This window comes from Glandiceps talaboti, chromosome 3, assembly GCF_964340395.1.
Source record: "Glandiceps talaboti chromosome 3, keGlaTala1.1, whole genome shotgun sequence".
In the NCBI taxonomy this organism is placed as follows: domain Eukaryota; kingdom Metazoa; phylum Hemichordata; class Enteropneusta; family Spengelidae; genus Glandiceps; species Glandiceps talaboti.
In genome coordinates, this window is record NC_135551.1 from 26,667,707 (window position 1) to 26,690,879 (window position 23,173).

At 34.9% G+C, this 23,173-nt stretch overlaps 4 protein-coding genes across 4 annotated transcripts in view; 1 reads left to right on the forward strand and 3 right to left on the reverse strand.

Moving 5' to 3' along the window:
• Window positions 1-1,115: 1,115 nt before the first annotated feature.
• On the reverse strand, window positions 1,116-2,580 carry LOC144432942 (dnaJ homolog subfamily C member 28-like). The gene has a single exon (XM_078121254.1). It carries the CDS (start codon window positions 2,466-2,468, stop codon window positions 1,287-1,289), a length of 1,182 nt encoding a protein of 393 aa, XP_077977380.1. The 5' UTR covers window positions 2,469-2,580; the 3' UTR covers window positions 1,116-1,286.
• Window positions 2,581-2,687: 107 nt separating this feature from the next.
• Window positions 2,688-5,862, reverse strand: LOC144453909 (uncharacterized). Its single transcript, XM_078145263.1, has 6 exons — window positions 5,789-5,862; window positions 5,069-5,210; window positions 4,291-4,410; window positions 3,950-4,081; window positions 3,349-3,477; window positions 2,688-2,921 (listed from the first exon to the last, which is right to left on the reverse strand). The coding sequence occupies exons 1-6, from the start codon at window positions 5,860-5,862 to the stop codon at window positions 2,688-2,690; spliced, it is 831 nt and encodes a 276-aa protein (XP_078001389.1).
• A 1,200-nt stretch (window positions 5,863-7,062) lies between these two features.
• LOC144432697 (c-Myc-binding protein-like) lies at window positions 7,063-11,607 on the reverse strand. The gene is made up of 4 exons (XM_078120962.1): window positions 11,488-11,607; window positions 10,719-10,840; window positions 9,018-9,147; window positions 7,063-7,948 (listed from the first exon to the last, which is right to left on the reverse strand). Exons 1-4 carry the CDS (start codon window positions 11,500-11,502, stop codon window positions 7,898-7,900), a joined length of 318 nt encoding a protein of 105 aa, XP_077977088.1. The 5' UTR covers window positions 11,503-11,607; the 3' UTR covers window positions 7,063-7,897.
• A 1,438-nt stretch (window positions 11,608-13,045) lies between these two features.
• Window positions 13,046-23,173, forward strand: part of LOC144433302 (serine-protein kinase ATM-like) — a 32,905-nt gene continuing 22,777 nt past the window's right edge. Inside the window, exons 1-10 of the mRNA XM_078121609.1 lie at window positions 13,046-13,117; window positions 13,406-13,574; window positions 13,996-14,082; window positions 14,449-14,613; window positions 15,010-15,175; window positions 17,218-17,380; window positions 17,729-17,833; window positions 18,371-18,447; window positions 18,791-18,851; window positions 19,452-19,618. Of these exons, the coding sequence (XP_077977735.1) occupies window positions 13,046-13,117; window positions 13,406-13,574; window positions 13,996-14,082; window positions 14,449-14,613; window positions 15,010-15,175; window positions 17,218-17,380; window positions 17,729-17,833; window positions 18,371-18,447; window positions 18,791-18,851; window positions 19,452-19,618 (1,232 nt within the window). The remainder of the gene's footprint in view (window positions 13,118-13,405; window positions 13,575-13,995; window positions 14,083-14,448; window positions 14,614-15,009; window positions 15,176-17,217; window positions 17,381-17,728; window positions 17,834-18,370; window positions 18,448-18,790; window positions 18,852-19,451; window positions 19,619-23,173) is intronic.

Consider the following 23,173-nt stretch of genomic DNA (forward strand, 5'->3'; position numbering starts at 1 on the left):
TACATGCCCTAAGTATTTAAATACCTCTACATGAGGGTGATCAGTTCTCAGTGTCTTTAAAAAAATAAAACGGATGACCACACACAACAATGTTCAACCTCTTTATTACTGATCATTTCAACAAATTAAAATGCTCTTGGTTGCATGCAGTCAATGGTAATTTTTCATTCATCTTAAAGTTTTGTACTAGGAATCCATAAGATCATCTTAAAAATTCTTGGTAATAAAACTTTGGTGTTGAAATTTCACAGAATTCTATTATACGATGAACCATCTTGTATCGTAGCTGTGCCAATTTAGTCATAATGATTCATTCAAAAGTTTAGTATATAGCCTAAGCTAAACAGTCGTAATACTATAGTCATAGTAATCTTGATATTTGATTTCTGTTGGGTTAGCACAGTAAAACCACCTCACACTGGGAAAGCTGATAAAGTTCACACAATTACAGCTTCATCCAAACACTACCATTCTGGGGAAGTTTCTTCTCACAAAACCAAAGAATTAGGCATTATCTGTGACCTCTCTGAAATGCTAGTAGAACCAAAATGTTTGCCAGCAAACCACAAATAATTGTGACATCAGTGAAAATACTATGAGTGTAAAGTTATATTTTCATTGCAGATTCGCATGTTTGAGGTCATCTCTGGTGTCAAACTGATACAGAACGAGATGGAATGCAAGTTTCAACTTGAAGCAACAACGGTCAAACATTTTTCAATATATATCCATTGGTACCAAGGTTTGATGTGTTTCCATACTTTCTAATTCACTGGTAAACTGCTTTAGAGAAAAGAATTTCTCTTCCATCTGATAAATGATAAGATTTGATGTGCTGTACTTCATGTTTACTAAGCTTTGTTGCGTCAGCCGGGAAAAAAATGCTCTGGCTTGCAAAAATGTGTGACATTGAATAGTAACTAAAGCAAATCAAGCCGCCTCCCTATCGGTTGATTTCAAGATATGGCGCCTTGTCATAATTCTCAAAAAAATGACCAAGTCCTTATGGGGTTTTCTATCCATGCAAAGTCTTAAAAAAAGGAATATATTGCATTCAACAGTTTGATATACTCGCTGAAACGCAACAAAACATTAATGCACACACCATGTGTAGAGGTAGTCTAGGACTAGTCCCTCTCTTCTCGCGGCTGAGCCGCTCGGTATACATAAACAGATTAGGGACGATAGTCACGAGTCTGGCAGCGAGACTAGTGTAGAGGTTACTTCTGTAAATGATTGATGGACAATGCCAATCACTGCCAATGTACTCAAAACTGATGTAAATGCTATTGTGTGTCAGTGTTCCCATCTCTAAAAACTTTAATGGTCAACTTCTGTCCAATCTTACTAAGAATTTCACCAAGCAGACCTCTTGACTTTTCACTCTTTCCCTGAGATTCTTCTATAGGGTTAAGCCCCTTGTCGTCCATAGGGTCTGTGTGGACATAATTTTCCTTAACCCTTCTAATTTCTCTTGCAGCACTCATGTGAGGCAGCTGTTGTCTTATAGTTGGTACAATCATATTCAACTTGTCAATGTTCTTATTAAGATCTCTGACAGCCATATCAAAGTCTGCAATGACTTTCTGCCATCGTTTCTGGTCATAGTATGAGAAGGGCTCCTTTCCAAATTTCTGTCTTTCTTTATGGATATTTTCCCTTACTTTTACTATATGTTTTCTAACTTCAGAATTGAGAGTAATCCATTCTGGAGCATAGCCATTGTTGATGAGAATTTTGTTAATATTATGTGTTGTGGTGTCCACTAGTGGGTTGTAGTCAGTCCGTGTTAATGGTTTTCCCTTGCCACTAAGGTTGTCAAATTCACCCTTTTCCATCGAATCTCGTATCATATCTTCCACTAGTCTGTGTATAGCACTAGTGCTTTTCACTTGTCGGACCGCTTCTTTGTTTTTCACTACCATACTCTGTTCGTATTTGTCAGCTAGTTTACGTACCCTATATTCAAACGTATGTTCGGACGCTTTGCTGGCCCTGTGCTGCTGGTATTGTCTCTGTCGTTGACTTGGTGTACCGTAACCAATACCATCGTATTCTAAATATTGCCGATGTTGTGGAGCTGTGTGTTTTATATCGAAGTTCTTTTCGATCGCTTTCTCAACATCATCTTCGTCTGAATCTTTGCCATTCTCCGATAATCTCGCCGATATTGTACGGTATGCTTCCTGTACTTGAGCAAATTTCTTCGCATCCGCAGTTGTCGACTTACTATCTGGGTGATAATGTTTGGCGAGTCTGATGTATGCACCTTTCAGTTGACTTGAATCACAGTCTTCGGGAATATTCAGCAGTTGGTAGCAATCCTTCAGGTTGCTGGCGATTTTATATCCAGCTGCCCCAGACGCGTACCGAGCGGAGAGAAACAGGCCTGGAAAATGAACTTTGAGACCGGACAAGTTTATGACCGATGCACGAAATAACCCAACTAGTGACAGTTTTGCGATCATTTTAGCCACAATTCACACGATAAAATACACAATATCCAAACCTAGCCACTTTTCTTCTTCATAAATTCACGTCAAACAGCATTGCACCAGATCGTCGAGTTCGCTGATGACGGTGACATGTCCGTGTTTACATCTCACCAGCCGCCATATTGAATAGTTGTGTAATTATTTCAATACATATCGTTGAGGGCGCTCGTATATTATCAAGCACCTTGATTTTCACTTTACCCATCTAAGAATTATCGAAAAATTATTCCTTTGCGTTCCATTCCTCACAAGTCTCTTTTTGAAATTTTTCTGTGAAACAACTTCTCGCTTTTGAGCCATTAAATAGGTCAATTTTCGACTGTCATGAGTACAAATAGTGTGAAAACCAAGAGAGTTCAACATTTCTTTAAACAGCCCTTCTGAAAGGTATCTTGAATTTTCAAGGCATGCCAATGGAAGAACCACCTGTGAAAATAACAAATAACAGATACTTGATATGGACAAAGAATAAAGTAGGAAATGAAACCAGCAGCTTGAGTTATAGTTTCAGATAAAGTGCACAAACGTCCCAATAGACATATACCTTTATTTTGAGAAATATTTTTGTTTACCATCTACTTTTGAAACAAAACTACATTTATACGTACACACATACATGCACGCATGCACATGCACACACACACAGAGACAGACAGATAGACAGAAGTATGTACGCACACACATACATACATAGAGTTATGAAGCTTCCAACCATAATATTGTATGAGGGGACTTGATAAATTAGCAAATGTTTATTGTGAAATCAGTTCTTAAGATACCCTTAATGAACTCGACTACAATTTGTGTTTTTATTTGTGCTTCTATGAAGTGGATATAGAGGACCAAAGCTTACAAAAAGATATCCTTGGACTTTTAGTAAAGCGGTTGCTTTCTTCAGCATTTCTCCTCTTTTGACAGGATCCCCAACAAAATTGACGACCAAGCTGAGAACCAGTATGTCATACAGTTCACTACAACTCTCCTGGAAAAGAAAAACAAACAAACTCTTTGTCATTTTCAAAAAAAAACCAAGATATTGTACTCAAGAAGTTTATAAGTAGGAAATATTGCAAAGCTGAACATTTTCATGTTGTTTTTAGTCCAATATGCCTATGCAAATTATTACTGATGTTGAGTTGGCAAATATGATGCATCTGTACACTGCAACAAAGATTTGTTTGCGATAATAAAGGAATTCTGACTGCATACAAATGATGCAGATTAAACAGAGTGGTCAGAGCTTAGGATGTGTATAATAAGTGTCCTTACCCAAAATGGTTGAACAGGTGTTCGCTCTGAGCATGGTTTTCAACAATATGAACTTGAACGCTGATTAAACTTCTTGTAACTGTAGAGGAATGTGTGTGTACTGGAAGCAAGGCAAGGGATGTGTCCCTGAAGAACCATAAAACTATTATGGGATATGCTGTAAAGATTAAAAGCATCCATCTTACCTGGTATTGTAAGAAATCAGCTTGTTGGATTTCCTTTCGTTGTGGATTCAAATCAATTGCTGTCGTCTTCAGCCACTTTTGTTTTTTATAATTTAAATCTAAAGCTCCAACATCAAGTAGGTCTAATGTACCCTTCAAAATAAACAAAAAATCAACCTGTATCTGTCATAAAAGCATAGTATTATTTAATAGGATTTAGCAAAGTTTTTAATGTTTTCATGTTATTACCTCTGACAACAAGGTTTGGTAGAGGTTACGACAAAACGTATGAGATAAGGGATGCGAGTTCACTTTACAGCTGTAAGTGTATAATTGAAAGATCTCCTAATATGAATTTTTACCTCTGTCAGTTTCACATTGTAATCCTGTAATTTCTGTAATATCCATTTTGACGTGTTTGTGTTGCCATGGTGATATTCTCCTAACTTAGACACTTGCTGGTATGTTTCGAGTCCACCTAACTGTGGGGGAAAAGAATCGAAATTTTTCATATTATCGCTCACTGCTATTAAATGACTTGACTTTGTGACATTTTAATATCACTTCATTCAATTTGAAGGCAGAAGGTTGTGATATGATTATTTGTCTGCAGTATGTAATATCAGCTACACTTTTAAAATAAAATGGGTTTCACTCACACTTTGCTTTTTAAAATGTATACAAATATGTATGTATATAGTCTGTAACCCATACATTACTACCAGTACTGGCCCGTTACAATGAGTAACACTGAAGTAAAGTACTTTCTCTATGTGCTACACTCATTTATAGCATTTATATCAAGTGTAAAAGTATACTATTTCAATTGGTTTATTTACAAGCCTAGCATGTAGCCTTCTAATGTGGTCAATTAGCAAATGAAACAGTATACTTTACACTTGATATGGATGCTATAAACGATTGTGGTATATATATATAAAAAAAATGCTTTACTTTGGTGTTATGGGTTGTAATTTTCTTCAGGCTTCAAGTTCACCCCCCCCCCCCCCACACACACACACACCCTCATAATAAAATATGACATTCATACCATGCTTATCAATTATCACTCACTGATAGAGCTGAACAATATGAAGTTCCAGTAAAGGGTGACTACAGTAACAAGCAATGACAACTTACCTGTTCTATCTGTTTTTGAAGTGATTCACCTTTCTCCTGTTTTGCTTCAGCAGTTAATCTTGCATCACTCTTTATCTTCTCAAGTTCCTTATTCACCATGTGTAATTTAGTTATAAGACTTTTGCTTTTCTGCCTGTTTTTACTGATGAAAAGATAGACATTTACTGTTTACAAAGGATCATTTAGCTGAAAGTGTTTGTTTACCGTAGTACGTTGAAACATGTCAATATGAATTTGTTATAAATGAGGAAAGAAAAGTGACACATGTACGATTTTGAACCCACACCCCCATAACACTAGTCAGATGGCTTGCAAACCCAATATAAATGTTGATAAAATTTTACTTTTCATTCAATCAGCAGCTGAACAAATAGCTATTTTTGTTGCAATAAGACGAGCACTTGAATTTGGAAATGCAATGTCTAGTTTTAACAGTCATTTGAACTTCATAGACACTTTCATGGAGATTTTTTATTGATAGATAGATAGATAGATTGATTGATTGATTGATTGATTGAATCATTCATTGACTGAGTATACATAATAAATCTAAGGGGATTTATCAAAGATACAACACAAAGAAAAGAACAAAGACAAACAAAATCAAGCTCCATATTAACGAGAATCCCACTGCTTGTACGTTGTATTATATTTGTGTTTTGCTTGTAAGTTGTAATTTGTAAACAAAACTCAACAGAGTAAATCGAAGAATGTACTCACTGACGTTGGTGCGTGACAGGTTTCAAACTACGTTGACTTTTCCTTCGTTTCCGTTGTTGATTGTTTCGTGCCATTCTTATAGTACCTGGTATGTAAGTGTTGAAATAAAGCACACCGATAACATTGGTATTAAATCAACATTCACGTTTCATCTCATGGAGGCAGCCATTTTTTCTTCTCTTGAAAAGCGTTGGTGGCGCACTACAAAAGCCTCGTGTTATAGCGCCCTCAATGTAAGTCTTGTGATCATGTTCACAAATAAGTTGTCATGTTTTTGAAGTTTGAATACCAAAACACTATAATTTTATATTGTGTAATTTTTTTCTCTACTCTAAGCAAATCAATCAGCTCTTGTCAGAATCAATTATATTTTACAGAAGTGTACTGAGCTCACTCATACACAATGAGGAAAGATACTCTAAGATGTCTACGCTGAAGTATGGTTCACTGATATCAACTGTGTTGTTTCTGAATGAGGAGCCTGTCATTGTTAACTAACTGGGAGGGATGGGGAGTTCACTCCAGAAAACACCAAGTCATTTTTTAAAAAAAAGTTCCTACTTCTCAGTCTAGAATTCTTCTTTCAATATTTCGCTTTAGTGAAGAATTTGTCAGAAAGGCACAAGTTGTTATTGCCTTTTATGCCAGGATGTTAAATTATTTGTGTAACCATGTGAATCAATAAGGAGAGTTGAGCTGTGTAAAGGAAACATAATTTCCATATTCAATGGCAACATAAAGCCAATCACAAAGGGATAGATTTCATGATAACTTTGAGGGGCTGAACCACTGCTGTGAGAAATCACAATCTATATTTAGGTTTTAAATGCAATACCATTGGCAAATTTGTAATGTGAGTTGAGGGTAATAGCCCATAGCTAAAATCAATGAGAGACATAGAATCTATACACTACCAGTGTCACAAAGAAACTTTTACTCTGTAACTTTATAATAGGATGTTTTGGACTAAGTTAATTTTTTTTTTTTAATAATCACACAATATCCAATGATGTGATCAAAATAAGCTATCTGATAAACAATACACTCTACTGATATGACTTTGTGTGGTTACCATGTAATGTTATGAGGCTACATGTATTTTCTTGAAAAAAGGGGAAATGTGTTGTTTTTTTGTGAAGAATCTTACATGAATACTTAGATATATCATCATGTCTGCTAGAGAAACAACAAACACACACACACACACACACACACATACATACACACACACACACACACACACACACACACTGTGGTATTTTCTTATTTGACAGAGTGACTTTAATTTACAAGGTAAACCATCAAGGATACAAGATGTAATAAATGAAATACCATCACAGCAATTGGTAAGAAAGCTAAACTACATCACCTAGTGGCGAAAGTAAAATGATAAAATACAAACTTGTATGGTACAAAAAAACAAGCCTAAGTGTATCAAAACCATGTCATTTTTCAGATCAAACTTTTACATAATTAACAAAAAAAATATTGGTAAAAAGTGAAAGCAAGTTTGATTGTACCTAATCAGCTTACATAAATATAATATTGCTTTGAGGATTTTTTTTCTTTTCACAAAAAGTGCTGTGAATAAAGGCCAATACCCAATAAGTTTGATACAAAGAGTTTAAATCAGTGACTGATGTTTAGTCTGTTGCGTTCTGTAAAAACATTCCCCTTCACAAATAAAATGATGTGTGCCGTCATAGTATTCAAAAACTGTATCTGATAACCGATGTAGCTGGACTGACTGGTAAGGAGAACATATACACCATCCATGATGTGTTGTTAAGCTATAGACAACTGCTATTAGAGTATACACAGCTATACAATTGAATAATGTTTACTGACGTGCAAATTTCAGGTGAGCTTATAGTGAATGCTGTACACTTCAACATGTTTAGAATATAGAGTAAAGTATCAGATAAGTCTTCTAAGGGGACACAATCTTTGAAATGCATATACTAAACATCAGTCAGAGATGTGGACAGCAGCCCTGTCATTCTGTAGGCATCAAACTGGTCCCTCCCTATGGCCTTAAGACAAATAGTATCACTGTATGGTGGTGTTGACAGGTCTGAAATAACATCTGTGGTAAATGTTAACAACATCTTAACTCTCAGTTGGCTGTTCACCTTCCTGTGATGGTTCATATTGCTGTAACTGTAAGATAAAAAAATAGGAAATGTCAGTGTTTTCCTATTACCAATACAATGAATCAAATAATGAAGCAAGTTCAGCTGTCATGGGAAACTGAAGATTACTGGACATGAGAGTATACATGTACACTAGTCTGAATAAACAACCTCTACCATCAAAGTAGTTTCTTGATAATGCTTCTTTCAGAATGGGCTATGCTTGCAAAATATGACATTGAGAAATGTTGTTTGCTTAGATCACTTTATACATGTAATTGATATGACTGGTACAATGAGGCTATGTATCATTTATCTTCCCCATCAATGTGTGAATGATAACTTTTAATTTATACAATATACACCATGTATGTTTCTGTTCCTATACCAAAGAACATTGACTTCCATTCTTATCCAAATGCCTAACACAAAATACAAACAATGGTTTCCTCATTTGCATGTACATGTACACAAAATTATCCTGACTGCCCAATACCACAGTTTTGAGACTCCCTTTGTTTAATTGAAATATCCAGTTTAGAATTTTATCCTATGGTTTACCTTTTTTATGTGTTTACAAAAAGCATATCTACAAAAATTTTGGTCCTACATATGTCTACACACACACACACACGCACACACACACACACACACACACACACACACACTGTGACACACACACATATATTTACAGACAGACAGACTCATGTTATCACATACATGCATACATACTTACATACATACATACATACATACATACATACATGTATATACATACATACATACATACATACATACATACATACATACATACATACATACATACACACACACACACACAGTGACACACACATACATGTACATACATTCATTCATACCTACATGTACATACATATAAGTACACACACACATTACACACATATAAACGGCTGTCATCAATAAATACAAAATAAGTAATGAAGTGTTCTAAGCTTATAAAAGTATTGACCATTCCATACAATGTCTGTAGTTGCATAACATTTGAACATGAATCATAAATAAATTAATGAACAAAATTGCATTGAAAATATGTACAAAATATTACATTCACTCCATACCTTTCCCTTAAGATCATTATTTTCCTCGGATAACTGCTCTACTTTTTGTCTAAGCTCTGTAACCTCAAGGCGGAGTGCTTCAACATCAGCTGTATCTGGGCCACCTGTTCCAAGATTTTGTTTTAGAAAGCTGAAAGGTGTGGTGAAGGAAATATGCTGACAACAGTATGACACAAATACCCTAACAGTAGATGGTGTGAAAATACAAGGTGATGTTTAGAAAGCGAGAAATGATAATTTTAGTTAATACGGTATTTTAGCTAACTAACATATCAGTTATTATCATCATGGGATCATCCTTTGCTTGGGGTATAAAACCAAATATATTGCGGAAATATTGAGAACAAAAATAGAATGGATTTCTCTGCAAAATATGGTTTACTACATGTATATATGATATATGCTCCCTTTGCACAATTCTACAAGTTTAGTAAGTTACATCATAATATGTAACGGTTAACACAATGATTCACGAACACTGTAAGGAATTTACCAGCACATTTTTATATCTGTTCCTTATTTAGCTTCACAATTTCACCAATGAATATAACCATGTGGTATAACCTTTAGTAGACTTCCTCTAATTTTGTTGTCAATCAACTAATTCAGTATAATTTGTATCTTGCGTGAATTAGCCACATCATGTGACATGTGTCAATGTGGGGTTATTGTAGAACGCAAGTGGCACACAAAAATAAACAAAACAAAAATCCTGTATCAGCAATGTGTATAACTGTTTATCAACCCCCACCCAAGAGGAATGTGTGCCTCCTGCTAAAGTTATGAAAAAACTGTTCGGATGACTTGTCATCCAAAAAATCTTTGACTTTAAACGTTCTGTTGTGACAAGTCAATGTTATTTGGCAAATACCCAAGCTAACTTACTGAGAACTTGACTCAGGAAAAACACTGCATTAGTACTCTGTCTTATCAAACCATACTTGTTATTGAATATTGGCATTTTGCCCATAATGCCTAGTGATTTAATACATTGAAATGGTCATGATAGTTGATACATGTGGGATAATCTCTCCCTAGTCAATGTGGGTTTAACTCTATGATTATTTGAAAACAAAAGAAATAATTTAATATTTATGTAACAATGTATCCTTTTCATATACAAATATTCCTCAACATCATTATCTGCGAAGAAAATGATAAACATCAAAGTTCAACATAAATGTACATATTTCTTTTTTATTCCATCTGCATAGAAACTGTAGCTATTTGGTTGGGAGATGATAGCAAATAATATCTTAAAAGGGGTGTTAAACACATTTTCAATTGAATGAATACTAAAATAGTGATAATATTTTTCACTCATTTGGATAAATTGCCTGGCTTAAACATTCAAATTCACACATTTTGAATACAAATGTAGTAGACAGACACAAAGTCCAATGTGTGTCTCTTAATATGTATCATTTTGATTCATATGTATACATGTACTGTCTTGTCACATTCTCTGCAGCAAAAGCTGCTAAAATAAAGAATACAAAAATTTATGGTGACAACTGTTTACTGTAACTGTCAATCTGTTTGTTTCTTTTCACCTTACAACTATAATGGAGATAAGTTGACACTGCAATTTAAGATAAAGATTTAATATGTCTGCTGATGCATTACTTTTACTTCAAAATTAGAAATCGTGATTCTTGATTTGCATTTACGAGTCAAGTTTCCAGTAAACAAAAAGGATACTCTAAAGCGTTGTTTGGTTTTTCTGGTTCTTCATACAAGGCTACAAGGACCTTTGTCAATGTGTCCAAAACACCTGCCTTTTCAAGGTATTTTCTGAACTCTTCTCTTTTGGAGTCTGCTGCCTGTCAAAATACAAGATTAAGAGATTGTAAAGATACAAAATATTTTGCAGGAAAAAAATGCTGTCAAGTAAAGGTTGTTCAGTTAGATAATAGATTTTGTCATTGAATGTTTTATTATTGAGTTAGTAGTAAGATTACTTGTTATCCATGGGAACAAATGAGAACTCAATTTTCTCAAAAAGCCATGTCCGACTAGTAACAGTATTCTGAATGAAAGTGTTCAAAGGCTTACAGGTGAAAATAACTTCACTGGCTGACTGTTATTTTATTTATAAACTTATAACATTGACATGCGATATGCTTTTTAGTATTAACTATTATGTACGTTTTTATTACAAACTTGACGACAAAATATTCCACATGCTTCACCTTTAAATTTGTCATGAGTGAATATTTTCTGACAACATGCTGTATTTACATTTCATTTAACATCTTTGGTAAGTACAGAATTTGTAAAATTGTAAGTAACAAATAGTACATTTACAGACGACAGTGGAAAACGAAAGGAGAAACGTCTGTATTTCTACTATTTTGCAGTCCTAAGGAATTTCGGTCTTTAGGTTTACGTTTTCTCTGCCATTTACTCATCTAGCATTATACTGACGCCGAATACAATATTCTGAAATGACATGAAATAACCAACTTACCCTGAATGTCGTCATTTTATGTGTTTTTGTGAGTTAAAACTGGATTTCTTGTACTTCCTCGTCTGTGTTTTGCTCTGCTTGTCAGCGAAATAGAAAACAAAATGGCGACGTTGCTATATGCGCAGACCGAACTGCGCAAGGGGGTTCAACATATGAATATTAATTTCATTGCTTTTGGTACACTATCGAAATGTATTTTTGAATTATATTGCGGTTCATTTTTATGAAAACATGATCGGAGATAAAGGGAATCGTTGCAATAAACTGATTTTGCTTCCTATCAATTTCACTCGTATGCATGCTTTTTTGCTGGAGGCTAAAAAAGTTTGACCTATGAGGATTGTGGGTAGGTCAAACATAGGTCAACGTGATTGCCGCGGAATTCGCATTCTCAGTGAGTTTACACAATCAAGAAAGGGTCGATTGCCGAAATTCTGAGTGCATATGCTTAGGTTACTAAACTAGTAGTACAAGTAAGTTAAGCGTAAGTTTTCTACAGTCATAGAAAAGTGTACTTTTACTCAGTATATTCAGATTCAGCTTGTCACGTGTCCACTCAGCTGATGTAAACAACTCAACTCATGGGCTGGGCATGTGGCATGGTCATGGCATTGGTACTTGATTCGTACATGTACATGGAAGTATCACCCACGAGTATACTTCCTTGATACATTCAACTTTCAGGCCTTCTATAGCGTATTGCTTTTATTATTTTGTTTAATGATATGTGTACATAAACTGTCAGCTTCAAAGTCCCTCAAACTTCAAAGTGTAAAAACAATTTTAGCACATCATTGATTTCTTATGACATATATTATACTGACTCCAAGGTAATTATACAAATGTATTGACAATGATATTTGTATATTCTGATGACATTTTGTATCACAGATTTTGCATACACATGTAAATATTGCATACCATGAAATGTTGGTACAGAGTACATACCATTTATAACATGCAGCAACTCCATGAAAAAGAAAAGAAAAATAGTAACAGTAACACCAAAGAAAGCAACAAAATCAAAACATATACAACTCAGCAATGTACCCCATTGATTTGGAAAACAAAACATGTCCTAAAGGTTACAAGGTACTGTACCTTGTTGTTCATAGTTTAGAAGCTATCAGATTTGATTTTTCCGATCTCGTACTCCGGCCATCTAGTGAAATATCTTGTCCATTCTTACCACTGACAATCAGTGGTAGTTTAATGCTATTGATTACAGTAATATAGATGTGCATGACATCATGTCCTCATTTGGAGTACTTTCAGACTGAAGGTTGAGTTAAACTGAACGAAGCAACCAATTACAACCGTCTGTCAGTGTGTGCTGGGTACTAATAACTGACATGTGCTAGCTAGCTGTTCCCCTTTTTTCAAGCAGGAGTCCAATTATTGCTACATTTTTGGTAGAATTTGTCCTTTTGACTATACACGGAGAGAGAAAATCAAGCCCACAGATAGCTTCAGTTCTTACTGTTCTATTCATTTCAGGAACCTTTTTTGCAAATAAACATTCAGACTGGATTTTATTTTGTTGCAGAGAGAATTAAGTATGAATGAAAACATTGCAGAGTTAATGAAATGTTGTCGGTCATTAGAATCAGACAAGGCAACTGAAAGAAAGGTGAGATATGATCAAGAAAATCTCTTGTTAATTTACTTTTCTATTTTTGATTTTTTCTCGCCATAATCAATATAGAAAATTGGCATATACTAGTATTATAGACAATTTAAAATGCCTCTGTTGAAACAAGTGGTCAAGTTCGTACCCCGTTTTAGGTCTGTGTATTTTAAATCTGCACATTAATCATTTCCAAATTGTGATGAAGGGCTTATGTCCAAGCATACATGTGTGTGAGTGTTCTTTCTTTACTGGAGAAAACATTTAAAAAATGTGTTCTTTTATTTCTAGAAACAAGTTGAGAATTTGAAACAAGTGCTGAACAAGACATCAGTGATCCGATCACTAGACAAGAATTCTGATAATAAAAGTTCCAAAGTGTTTACATGGGATCATGTCTTCAGATATGTACAGAGTTACATCATCAAAGAAATTGAACTCATTAAAAAGGCAAAAGCAGGTAAGGGGAGGATCTAGTATGTCAAGGGGTATCACCATGGCACTTAACTGAGTATCTTATTGGACTTTTAGACTCAATAACTAGGGGTTTTGTGAATATTGGAAGTTTGCAGAGGATATTTAAAAGTATCGTAGGTGGAAGAAATGAAAAATAACTCAAAGTAGCTTGTAAAGCGTTGAAAAATTGACAAATGTGTGTGGTTGATTTTGCCGGCTACCAGCTATTATTTACACCCCATGAACTACACTTTTCTGTTCTTCATCACTAATAACTTTTTGAAAATAGAACAGAAAGATGACAATCAGAAAACTTTATAAGATGTTTCATTTACTCTATTGCAGTTTCAACTGCAGCAGTCTACAGCTGTTCGTAGTCCCTAACAAGTAAGAGAACATATGATGTTTAGTTTACTCTATTGCAGGTTCAGCTACAGCTGTTAGTAGTCGAGACAGAAGAAAACAAGAAATCAGTGCTTTGTTCAAATGGACAATCAGAGTTGCTAACAAACGTAAGTGTCAGAGTAAGATGACATAGATAAGAGTACATTGTTAGAAAGTCAAGACTACATTGGTAATGGTTATTGTTTAAGTGTATTCCAATATAAATGCATAGTGAATAGAAAAATGAAGGCTTGGCTGTAAAGAGGCTTGGATAAATGCTTTCCCTGCCAAGGTGTCCTTAAAAGGTATCAATAGTTCTCAGATATATATAGTGGTTCTAAAAGCAGCCAGTCGTCCAAAGGACAAAGTTGTTGTTTATTGTTTTTCGCAAGTTGCATACAAGATGTCATGGAGATGTATATTTGTTAATGAAGAGGTTAAAATTTAATGAAATTATACAACGCATCATGGAAATAAAAATTTGTTATTGATAGGTGGTGAGAGGTTAAAATGTAATGAAATTATACAACACATCATGGAGATAATGGAAGAAGACTTTACATTTGAAGCATTTGGTGTTGACTACAGTAATGTATTACTGAAAGATGTATTAGAAGTTAGGAAGTATTGGTGTGAACTCAGTCAAAAGACTTGGCAAGGTAAGACTGTTTACAGTTATAGACTCTGTTCACATGGGTACATAGAAGCCTTGGTAGGAGTCAGAACAGTCTAATGTGTATTTGTGTGTGGGGTGGGGGTGGGATGGGTATGTGTGTCTGTCTGACGGTGTAAGTGAGTACTGGGAATGTTGTGTGTGCCCATGTTTGAGTGCATGAGAGAGACATGCACAAACAGACACTGAACACACACAGAGAGAGAGAGAGAGAGAGAGAGAGAGAGAGAGAGAGAGAGAGAGAGAGAGAGAGAGAGAGAGAGAGAGCACTTATTGTACATGCTTTTATATGCTACAAAATTATTAAAGACATTTAGACTTTTCAAAACAGTCCTTCTGAGAGAGTGCAATCTAATTATCCTCCTCTATTTCTATGTTTCAGCATTGTTAAAGATTTATTGCCATGTAATGTTAGAACCACCATGTAGATTTAACAGAGACATACTGGCCCGTATTATTTATGTCTTAATGTCTGGTGCTACTATTCAGTGCAATATACATGGTAGAAGATATTTCTCTTTCTTTAATGAAGTTATGAAACAACTGAGGTAAGTAAAACTTAATAAATAGTAATACATAGTTCTTGTTACACGACCAAGGGTTCTAATTTATTACGAGTAATGTTTTGCAGTTCATTTCGACAGGTGCCGGCATTGTCAAACTGTCTGTTTGCTAGCTTGACCACTAGATGACAAACGTTACTCTTGAGTAATTAGAACCCCTGGTACTGTTACAAGAATGATTAATTACTGTGTTTTAACCAGTGTGATAAGTGGGTTAGTTACAGAGAAAGTATAACAGTTTTAATATGTAGTCGTAAAAGTCTGTATATAAAAGTAACAAGAGAAGCATGCAGTGGCTAAATTATAAATGTGAATACTTGAATGTGTTTGGTATGAATTTGGTTGAATATTCATGGTTTCAAGCCTTTTACCTGTTAAGATGAATTTCTTGTTTTCTAAGGTCACCATGCAGGGGTGAACAGTCCAAGGTCCAAGGTCCAAGGTCCTGCTAATGCGAACATTAAATCTTACCTACGTATGAATCTGTATATTCAGACGACTTTTTAACATAGTTATTAACACTAAGGTACTGGTCCGACAGACCAGACAAGGTAAAATTTGTGTGCAAAAAAATCGCTAGTCCCGGACCCAGGACCAGTAGATTTGTTCACCCCTGCCATGTGAATCTCACTCCTGTTTGGTTATTTGTTTTGACATGTAAAGCCATGTTTTTTGAAGTTTGACAGAAATCGACATTTGTTTTATGCATCATTTTTCAGTTACCTGCTTTTCAGGTATATTTTGATGTGTTGTTGTATGATGGTACCCCATATTGAGGGTTAAACCTTTTCATTATGTATGCTAAATGCCTGGTAGTACAAAAAGGCAGTTTATGAAATGTGTGAAAACAAAATTCAAACATTCATAAAACTTAAACAATTTAAACAGAAGAACAGAACTAATTAATCAAGAATGTTATCAAAATTTCCCATGAATCATTTGGAAAGGCAGACTTACATAGTACGGAACAATTCTGGCTCAAAATCTGCCATCAATAGCACTCCTAGTGGCAAAACTATGTAATCTTTTGTCTTTATGATAACTGAAATGTAACATATGATATTGGTCTACTTGTTTATAATGCATGTATGTATATAAATAAATACATGCTAAAAACAGCATGCCATGCTTATTAAGGCTCTAAGGTCATGTTTTATGGCATTTAATGTGGTGTGTTGTGTTCATATTTTATGGCATTCAGTGTGGTGTGTAGTGTTCATGTTGTATGGCATTCAATGTAGTGTGTAGTGTTCATATTTTATGACATTCAGTGTGGTGTGTAGTGTTCATGTTGTATGGCATTCAATGTGATGTGTAGTGTTAGAGAACTTGTTCAAAGAATCTTTATCTCATCCTATACATTGCGGATGATGTTAAAACTTGCCTCCTATGGTGTGGCTACGAAACTGAAGTTTGGGAATTGTATACACGGTACATATACACTGTTCACTGTATTCCTTGAATTTATACATCTTTATATCAGACCACTATAAAGAATATATTGGTCTGAGTCTTTATGTACAACAGTATGGTATATAATATATATCAGAACAGTAAAATCACAGGGGGCAGCGAGCATGTAACTGATTGATTGATCGATCGATCAGTTGATTTATTGATTGGTTGATTTATTATTTGTCATATGAGGAAACTATTAAAAGCATTTCAAAAAGAGAGAATTACATACAGCCTCAGACTGCTAGTGGTCTGAGATATAGCTGAGAGCAAAGTAACCAGGGAAAGAAAAAGAGATAGTTTTAAAACTCAATGAGTGAATTGATCAATATCACACACAAAATAAGTTATATTGCACCACAAAAATTGATCATTCAATCGATCAATCATTCAACCAAATAATAAATCAATCAATCAATAAATCAACCGATCGATCGATCAATCAATCAGTTACATGCTTGCTGCCCCCTGTGGTAAAATGCCCTTTGTTGACTAGTGAAATATTGGTACTTTAATTTTGTACCATTTGATGATTCAGTATTCTCATTTGTTTTACACAAAATTATCTTCAGGACAGAGAAGAGTGGTGTGGTGTTGTGTAACATTATTTCAGCTATGAATTTATTCTGTAAGTCAGTTGCACTGAACAGCAGAAGACAAATCTGTAAGCTAGGAGAAGACATTGCGACAACTTTACTGTTTCTTTGGAGTAGTAGGCCATCTTCAGACCTCAAGGTAAGATATCGGTAGACGTTGTGACAACTTTACACTTTTTTTGAACTAGTAGGCCATTTCTAAAGACAGAAGATGCGTTGTCCAGAATACAGAAATGTTTTGGCATATGAGGAAACTATTACAATTATCTTTTCCGACTTCTAACATAACTTGTGTTGATTTAGAAATTCAAAGGGTAAAAGTAATATCTTACAAAAGTTTTTGGAAATCTTAAAGGTTTTCTGAGGTTGAGAATTGTGGTACAATATTGTTCTCCAAAAGACAAGACACACTTGATTATGATATCAGAATAACATTGTGATCATTTCTTTATCTTATTTACTATTTGTAATTTGGTTTGGTTTCCAGGATGAAATAGCCGAGTTTCTGTCTCTACAAATGTCAATCCACCACCCAAATGGTGTCAGTCAAGAGTCACATGGTGCTTATGCAAATGACATGCAGATATGGAAGGTAAGTTATACTTTGTGTTTGAACTCCAGAGGGCAGTAGTCAAAATAATTTGTGTTATTATTGCAACAAGATGCCAGTGTGAAACATTTCTTTGGTCAGTTGAGAAATATGATATAAATGTGAATGAAAATAATTGTGAGGATTCTTGCAAGTTTTTCATCTGTTTGATAAAAGGAATAGATATATTGGGATTGTGTAATATTCTGGGTTTTTTTTACAAAGATGTGACATGGTCTGAAAGAATCGTCATAGTGCATGCTCCACACTGCTGTCATGTACACACTTGTCAATTATGAGCAATGGCAATGCATGGAATGCAAACAACAATACCCCCCCCCCCCCCTTCAGTTGGGTAGTGTAGACATAACTTGGAAAATTAAAGCGAATGTATTTTCTTTATATCTTTATATGGAGTTACTGTAATGCAAGGCAAATAATAAGAGAGTGTGATAACATTGCATACCAATCCATTGCTTTGTAAAGAAAGAATGCAGTAGTGATTGTAATGCTGATAATGTATAATTATGTTTATTACAGAGTCATCTTAGAAAGTTATATGAAGCTATCTACAATGATTTACAACAACTTGGAGGAAGGAACAAATTCCTATCAAGGTAGTGACAGTGCCTGGAATATCAAGTAATCAGTGAAAATCAAGTAATCATTTAGTCTGTGATGATAAATGTTGCTGAGTATTATATCTTTGTATTTGGGGTGGTTTATGACGACTCATTAGCTCAGTTAGAACCATTGGTCATGTCCTTCACCATGGTACCTCTAGTGTCTGTACTGTACGGTTTTATATTTAGATATTGGTAAAACTAAATACAGTGATAAGGATCAAGGAAAAATGATAATTTACTTTAGTGAGTGATGTTGAAATACCAACCCCCCAAACCCCCCTCCCCCAACTGACATGTTTATTTACTTGTTTATTTTAAATGTTTATTTTGACAGTTCTAGAGAAACATCAATGAAGTCTTCCTACATTGAACTTGCAGCAGATGTTTGTCATCAGGTATATGTTTATCACTACTTTGTCAATTTACAAATCAAATCTGTACTTCTTCCGTTCCCATGTTTCTGCTAAGGGACTCACCAGCTCAATAAGCGAACTTCATTTGTTTGGGTGGGGAGGGGGGGGGTGTCAATGTTATTGCTAAACTTCATTTCATCACTTCTAACCAAATTTTGAAATTATATGTATCTACAAATGATAACAGCTTCGTATTATCTTCTGAGATGTTTGTTAGTTTTGAAAAGATAATGATATACTTCTAATGTGACATACTATTACTAGGTTTCTGGAAGTATTTTGATGTGTTTACCATCATCTCAGTAAACAGGTTCATTTATTGAGCTTGTGCGACATTGTGCGATCATCCCTAATATTGAGGAAACTTTGTAAGAAAGTTAAATCTGGTAAAACATATTAGACAATGTTTATTCACAGTAATTCCTGATATCTTGTGATTTCTTTTTGTTGCTAATTAAAATGTGCTTCAATAGAGCAGATCAGAATAAGTCTAAAAAGCTACAATGAGCTAATTTTTCAGAAAAGTAATGAACAGTTGGTGTATAGAAGAATTATTAATGGTATGGTGTATCTATTCTGTAGATATTTGCTGAGAGGACAACAGAGATTGAAGTTACTCAGATGACGTTTGGAAGTAGTACCCAGTTTCAGACTGGTAACAGAACCAAGAGACGAAGAGTAGAATCAGGCTGGGAAATGATACGAGATGAAATAACACAACTTGCACAAAGCAAAGAATGTATACCATGGTAGGTTGTGTTTATAGTAAAATTTAGAGCCATGACACACAGACAAACTGGCACATAGAAAGACAGATAGGCAGGTAGGTAGGTAGACAGACAGGCAGTCAGTCATTCAGTCAGTCAGTCAGTCAGTCAGTCAGACAGACAGACAGACATGTATACACACACACACACACACACACACACACACACACACAAACATTGTGCTATCATAATATCTTTCCAACACTTCCAACTGATCAACTGATGATTCTGCTTTTGGAAGGGTAATCCCAAAACGTTAGCAATTTTAACTTTATTGGACCGAGAACATTTCATTGTATTAAGTTGTTATCGCACACACACACACACACTCACACACTGTGACGTATACACACAGCTAGTATATTGATTTTCCACGTCAGATAGTTTCAAACCGTGAGAAAACAAGGTAGGGTCAGACTGATCAAACCACAACTTTTTTTTTTTTTTGCTCCAAAGGAAAATTTACACATCATGCATATGGTGACCTGTGCTCTGTTAATTACCTGAATACGTAGTCTAGGAGTCAGAATGTAATATTTATTGTACACACACCTGTATTTTGGTAATTACTACCTGAATACGTAGTCTTGGTGCCAGAATGGTAGACTTATTATCCAAACACCTGTGAATATTTGTCACACTTTAATATGTAAAACCCTTCAGAATTGATGATGTAATGTCTACTATACAACAAAGTACTACACATGAGTCTCTACCAATATCACACGTTTGATGGATTATTTGTTTACGCAGAGATTATAACGTGGAAGTTTTTACAGAAAAAAAAATTATTTGCATCATATGTGATATGAGTGTATGGTTGAATCACCTGTGTAGGGGTCAGGGGTCACAACAACACATTTATTAGCTCATTGTGAACTGTATGTCATTGCTGCTAACATACAACTTTCACCAGCTAAGAGTACTTGCCTATATGCAAACATCTTGTAATCTTCTTTCAAGTATCTGTGACTTAACCCATGTCTGCATGTATTTGATGTATGACCTTGAATGTTTATACTTGTAGCACATACAGAATTTACAATAGTACAATAAATTGTAGTTTATATTGCTGCAAGCTTTATTTCAAATTTCAGATTGCAGAAAATAGAAATACAGTATGATATTTGCATAGCTATCTCCAGTCTAAGCTGTGTCAAGTAAATGTGCAATTAATTTGTTTGTGTGTGTATGTGTGTGTGCGCGCGTGTGTGTGTGTGTGTGTGTGTGTGTGTGTGTGTGTGTGTGTGTGTGTGTGTGTGTGTGTGTGTGTGCGTATACGTACTACATACATACATACATTACATATGCATGTGCATGTGTATGTATGTATGGACATATGAACATACGCACATATGTATTATTGTGTGTATGCACATGTATGTGTATGTGCGTGCATGTGTGTACATATGAACATATGTGTATGTATGTATGTATGTATGTATGTATTTGTATGTATGCACATGTATGTGTGTGTATATGTATGTGTGTATGTATATCTCTTTCTCAATATTTGTTTATGCACATGTGGCATATGGGTGCATGGGTACTATTTACTATTTATTTATTTGTTGTAGGTTAGTATTAATGCTTGAAATATTGGTGTTTTTTGTGTTTGCATGGGTGCATGTGTATATGTATGTATGTATGTCTACTTAGATGTGTGTATATGTGTAGATATGTGTGTGTGTGTGTATGTGTGTATGTGTCAGGGTGCCCTCTAAGCCAATTTGACACACCACTGATGCACACAATTAATTTCTAGTGACTCACCAAAATTTGGTGTTCCCCTATCTCTCACTATATTGTGACTCACAAGAAATGCCAGTTTTTAGCATTTTGACTCATAACAATAACATTTGGCCATCAGTAGAAGGCAAACTGGTCTGTGCATATATGAGCGTATTTCAAAGATACTCAATATTTAGAATATTTGAAAATATACATGTATATGTCCATGTGGAAGGATAATCAGTAAGTTCTCAACTTTCTAAACATCTGAGTCTACATGTCAATTTGTGTTTTGTACTTTGATGCGGCAGTGATAGCAGCTCAAAGTAAGATATAATGTTGCAGAGCATCACAGTTACTAGTTTGTTGTTGTTTGTATCAGTTGACTGCCACTATTCTTCACCAGTTACTTGCCATTATTTACAACATGCTGTATTTCCAATGGCAGTGATGGCCAGACCTTGTGAGTTTGTTGTCCAGCTGTACCCCCTGACCGTGGTGGGACACCAGCATACTGTGATAGGACACCATCATCTTGATTATCTACACTCAGTTTTGCCAGCAGTGCTTGAAGCATAGCGCGTATATCTTCGTTATCAGCGTTCTGCTGTCTTGGCTCAAACCCCATACTTGAACGGAGAATCATTTTCTGATCACTCTCCCGTCTATTGTTGGTGTTGTCATCCCATTTACCGGCAGCAATTCTCTCTTGCCATTGATAAGGTGGGTATGCTGTGCCCAGATTGATATATGTTACAATGCAAGCAAGGAAGAACAACTTGATACCGAACATTGTTCAACTGTAAGAAATTAAATAAAAGAATACCATAACCAAAATGCATCCGTAGTTAATTGAACAATAGTGAACATTTACTTGTAGTAATATTTTCTGGTTTTAGACTCCCACATCAGAGAGGGGAACTTTTGGTTAAACTTACAGTGGGTGGCATCATTGTTAGGACACTGTAACAGGAAAGAGACATCTTGTAAAAATTAAGTATTTTGTGTAATTTTAAGGTTTTATTTTATGTTGTAGCCATGATCTTGTGAAATGGTTATTGTACTTGGTTTAAAATTTGATGTACTTTTGATAGACTACTCTTCAGGGTAGCCCCACTGTAGGTTACTAATGTAGACAAACTAAATGTTCTTGAAGTAGCAGTAATTTAACTTGCTTATCTTAAAACTAGAAAGTTTGTTATTAAAGTTTGATATGCAAACTTTTAAAATCAGGGGAAAACAAGCATGTAGTCAGTGAAATGTAACTTTACACGGTTGCTAGGCAGTACATGACCAAATTCATACTCGGCAACAGAGAGAGTCTGTTATGACAGTTGTGTTATCAGAGAGATGAAAAACATGACATATTATCTTGCAGTCTACAACAGAGACTTACATTACTAATTAATCAGAATAATTTCTTAATCTAAACTATTTTACTACTTTGATAGCAAGACTTTAAATTTCTTGTTAATTCACTTTTATTATATAGGAAAACAAAAATATATCCATGCCAGCTCATCAGTGTAGGTCACTGTGTCAACATTGGCATTTAAACTAATGAAACACTATGCCATTTACACGGTAAACTGAACGTCTGAAACTGAAAATGTTGTCCACATGGAAATTTAAGAAGAATACAATGCAGTGGTTGAAATGTGGCTATTACCTGAAATTGAACAATTGATAGATTTTGAAATGATAAAAGACTCGTTTTTGGTATCCCGATATCTTTAGAAGTCATAAATGCAATTTTTAAATTTCAGTAAGTTGAAATATTGGACCTACCTATAAAACTTCTTTCGA

Excerpts from the sequence above, each read along its gene's own strand:
- LOC144432942 (XM_078121254.1), bottom strand. The coding sequence starts at position 2,468 with ATGATCGCAAAACTGTCACTAGTTGGGTTATTTCGTGCATCGGTCATA.
- LOC144453909 (XM_078145263.1), bottom strand. The coding sequence starts at position 5,862 with ATGGCACGAAACAATCAACAACGGAAACGAAGGAAAAGTCAACGTAGT. Across the intron at positions 4,082-4,290 it reads ACAATGTGAAACTGACAGAG|GGTACATTAGACCTACTTGA; the intron begins GTAAAAATTCAT and ends TTTATTTTGAAG. Across the intron at positions 3,478-3,949 it reads CTGATTTCTTACAATACCAG|GAGAGTTGTAGTGAACTGTA; the intron begins GTAAGATGGATG and ends TTTCTTTTCCAG.
- LOC144432697 (XM_078120962.1), bottom strand. Across the intron at positions 9,148-10,718 it reads AAACCAAACAACGCTTTAGA|CTTTCTAAAACAAAATCTTG; the intron begins GTATCCTTTTTG and ends CACACCTTTCAG. Across the intron at positions 7,949-9,017 it reads ATAATGATCTTAAGGGAAAG|TTACAGCAATATGAACCATC; the intron begins GTATGGAGTGAA and ends TTTATCTTACAG.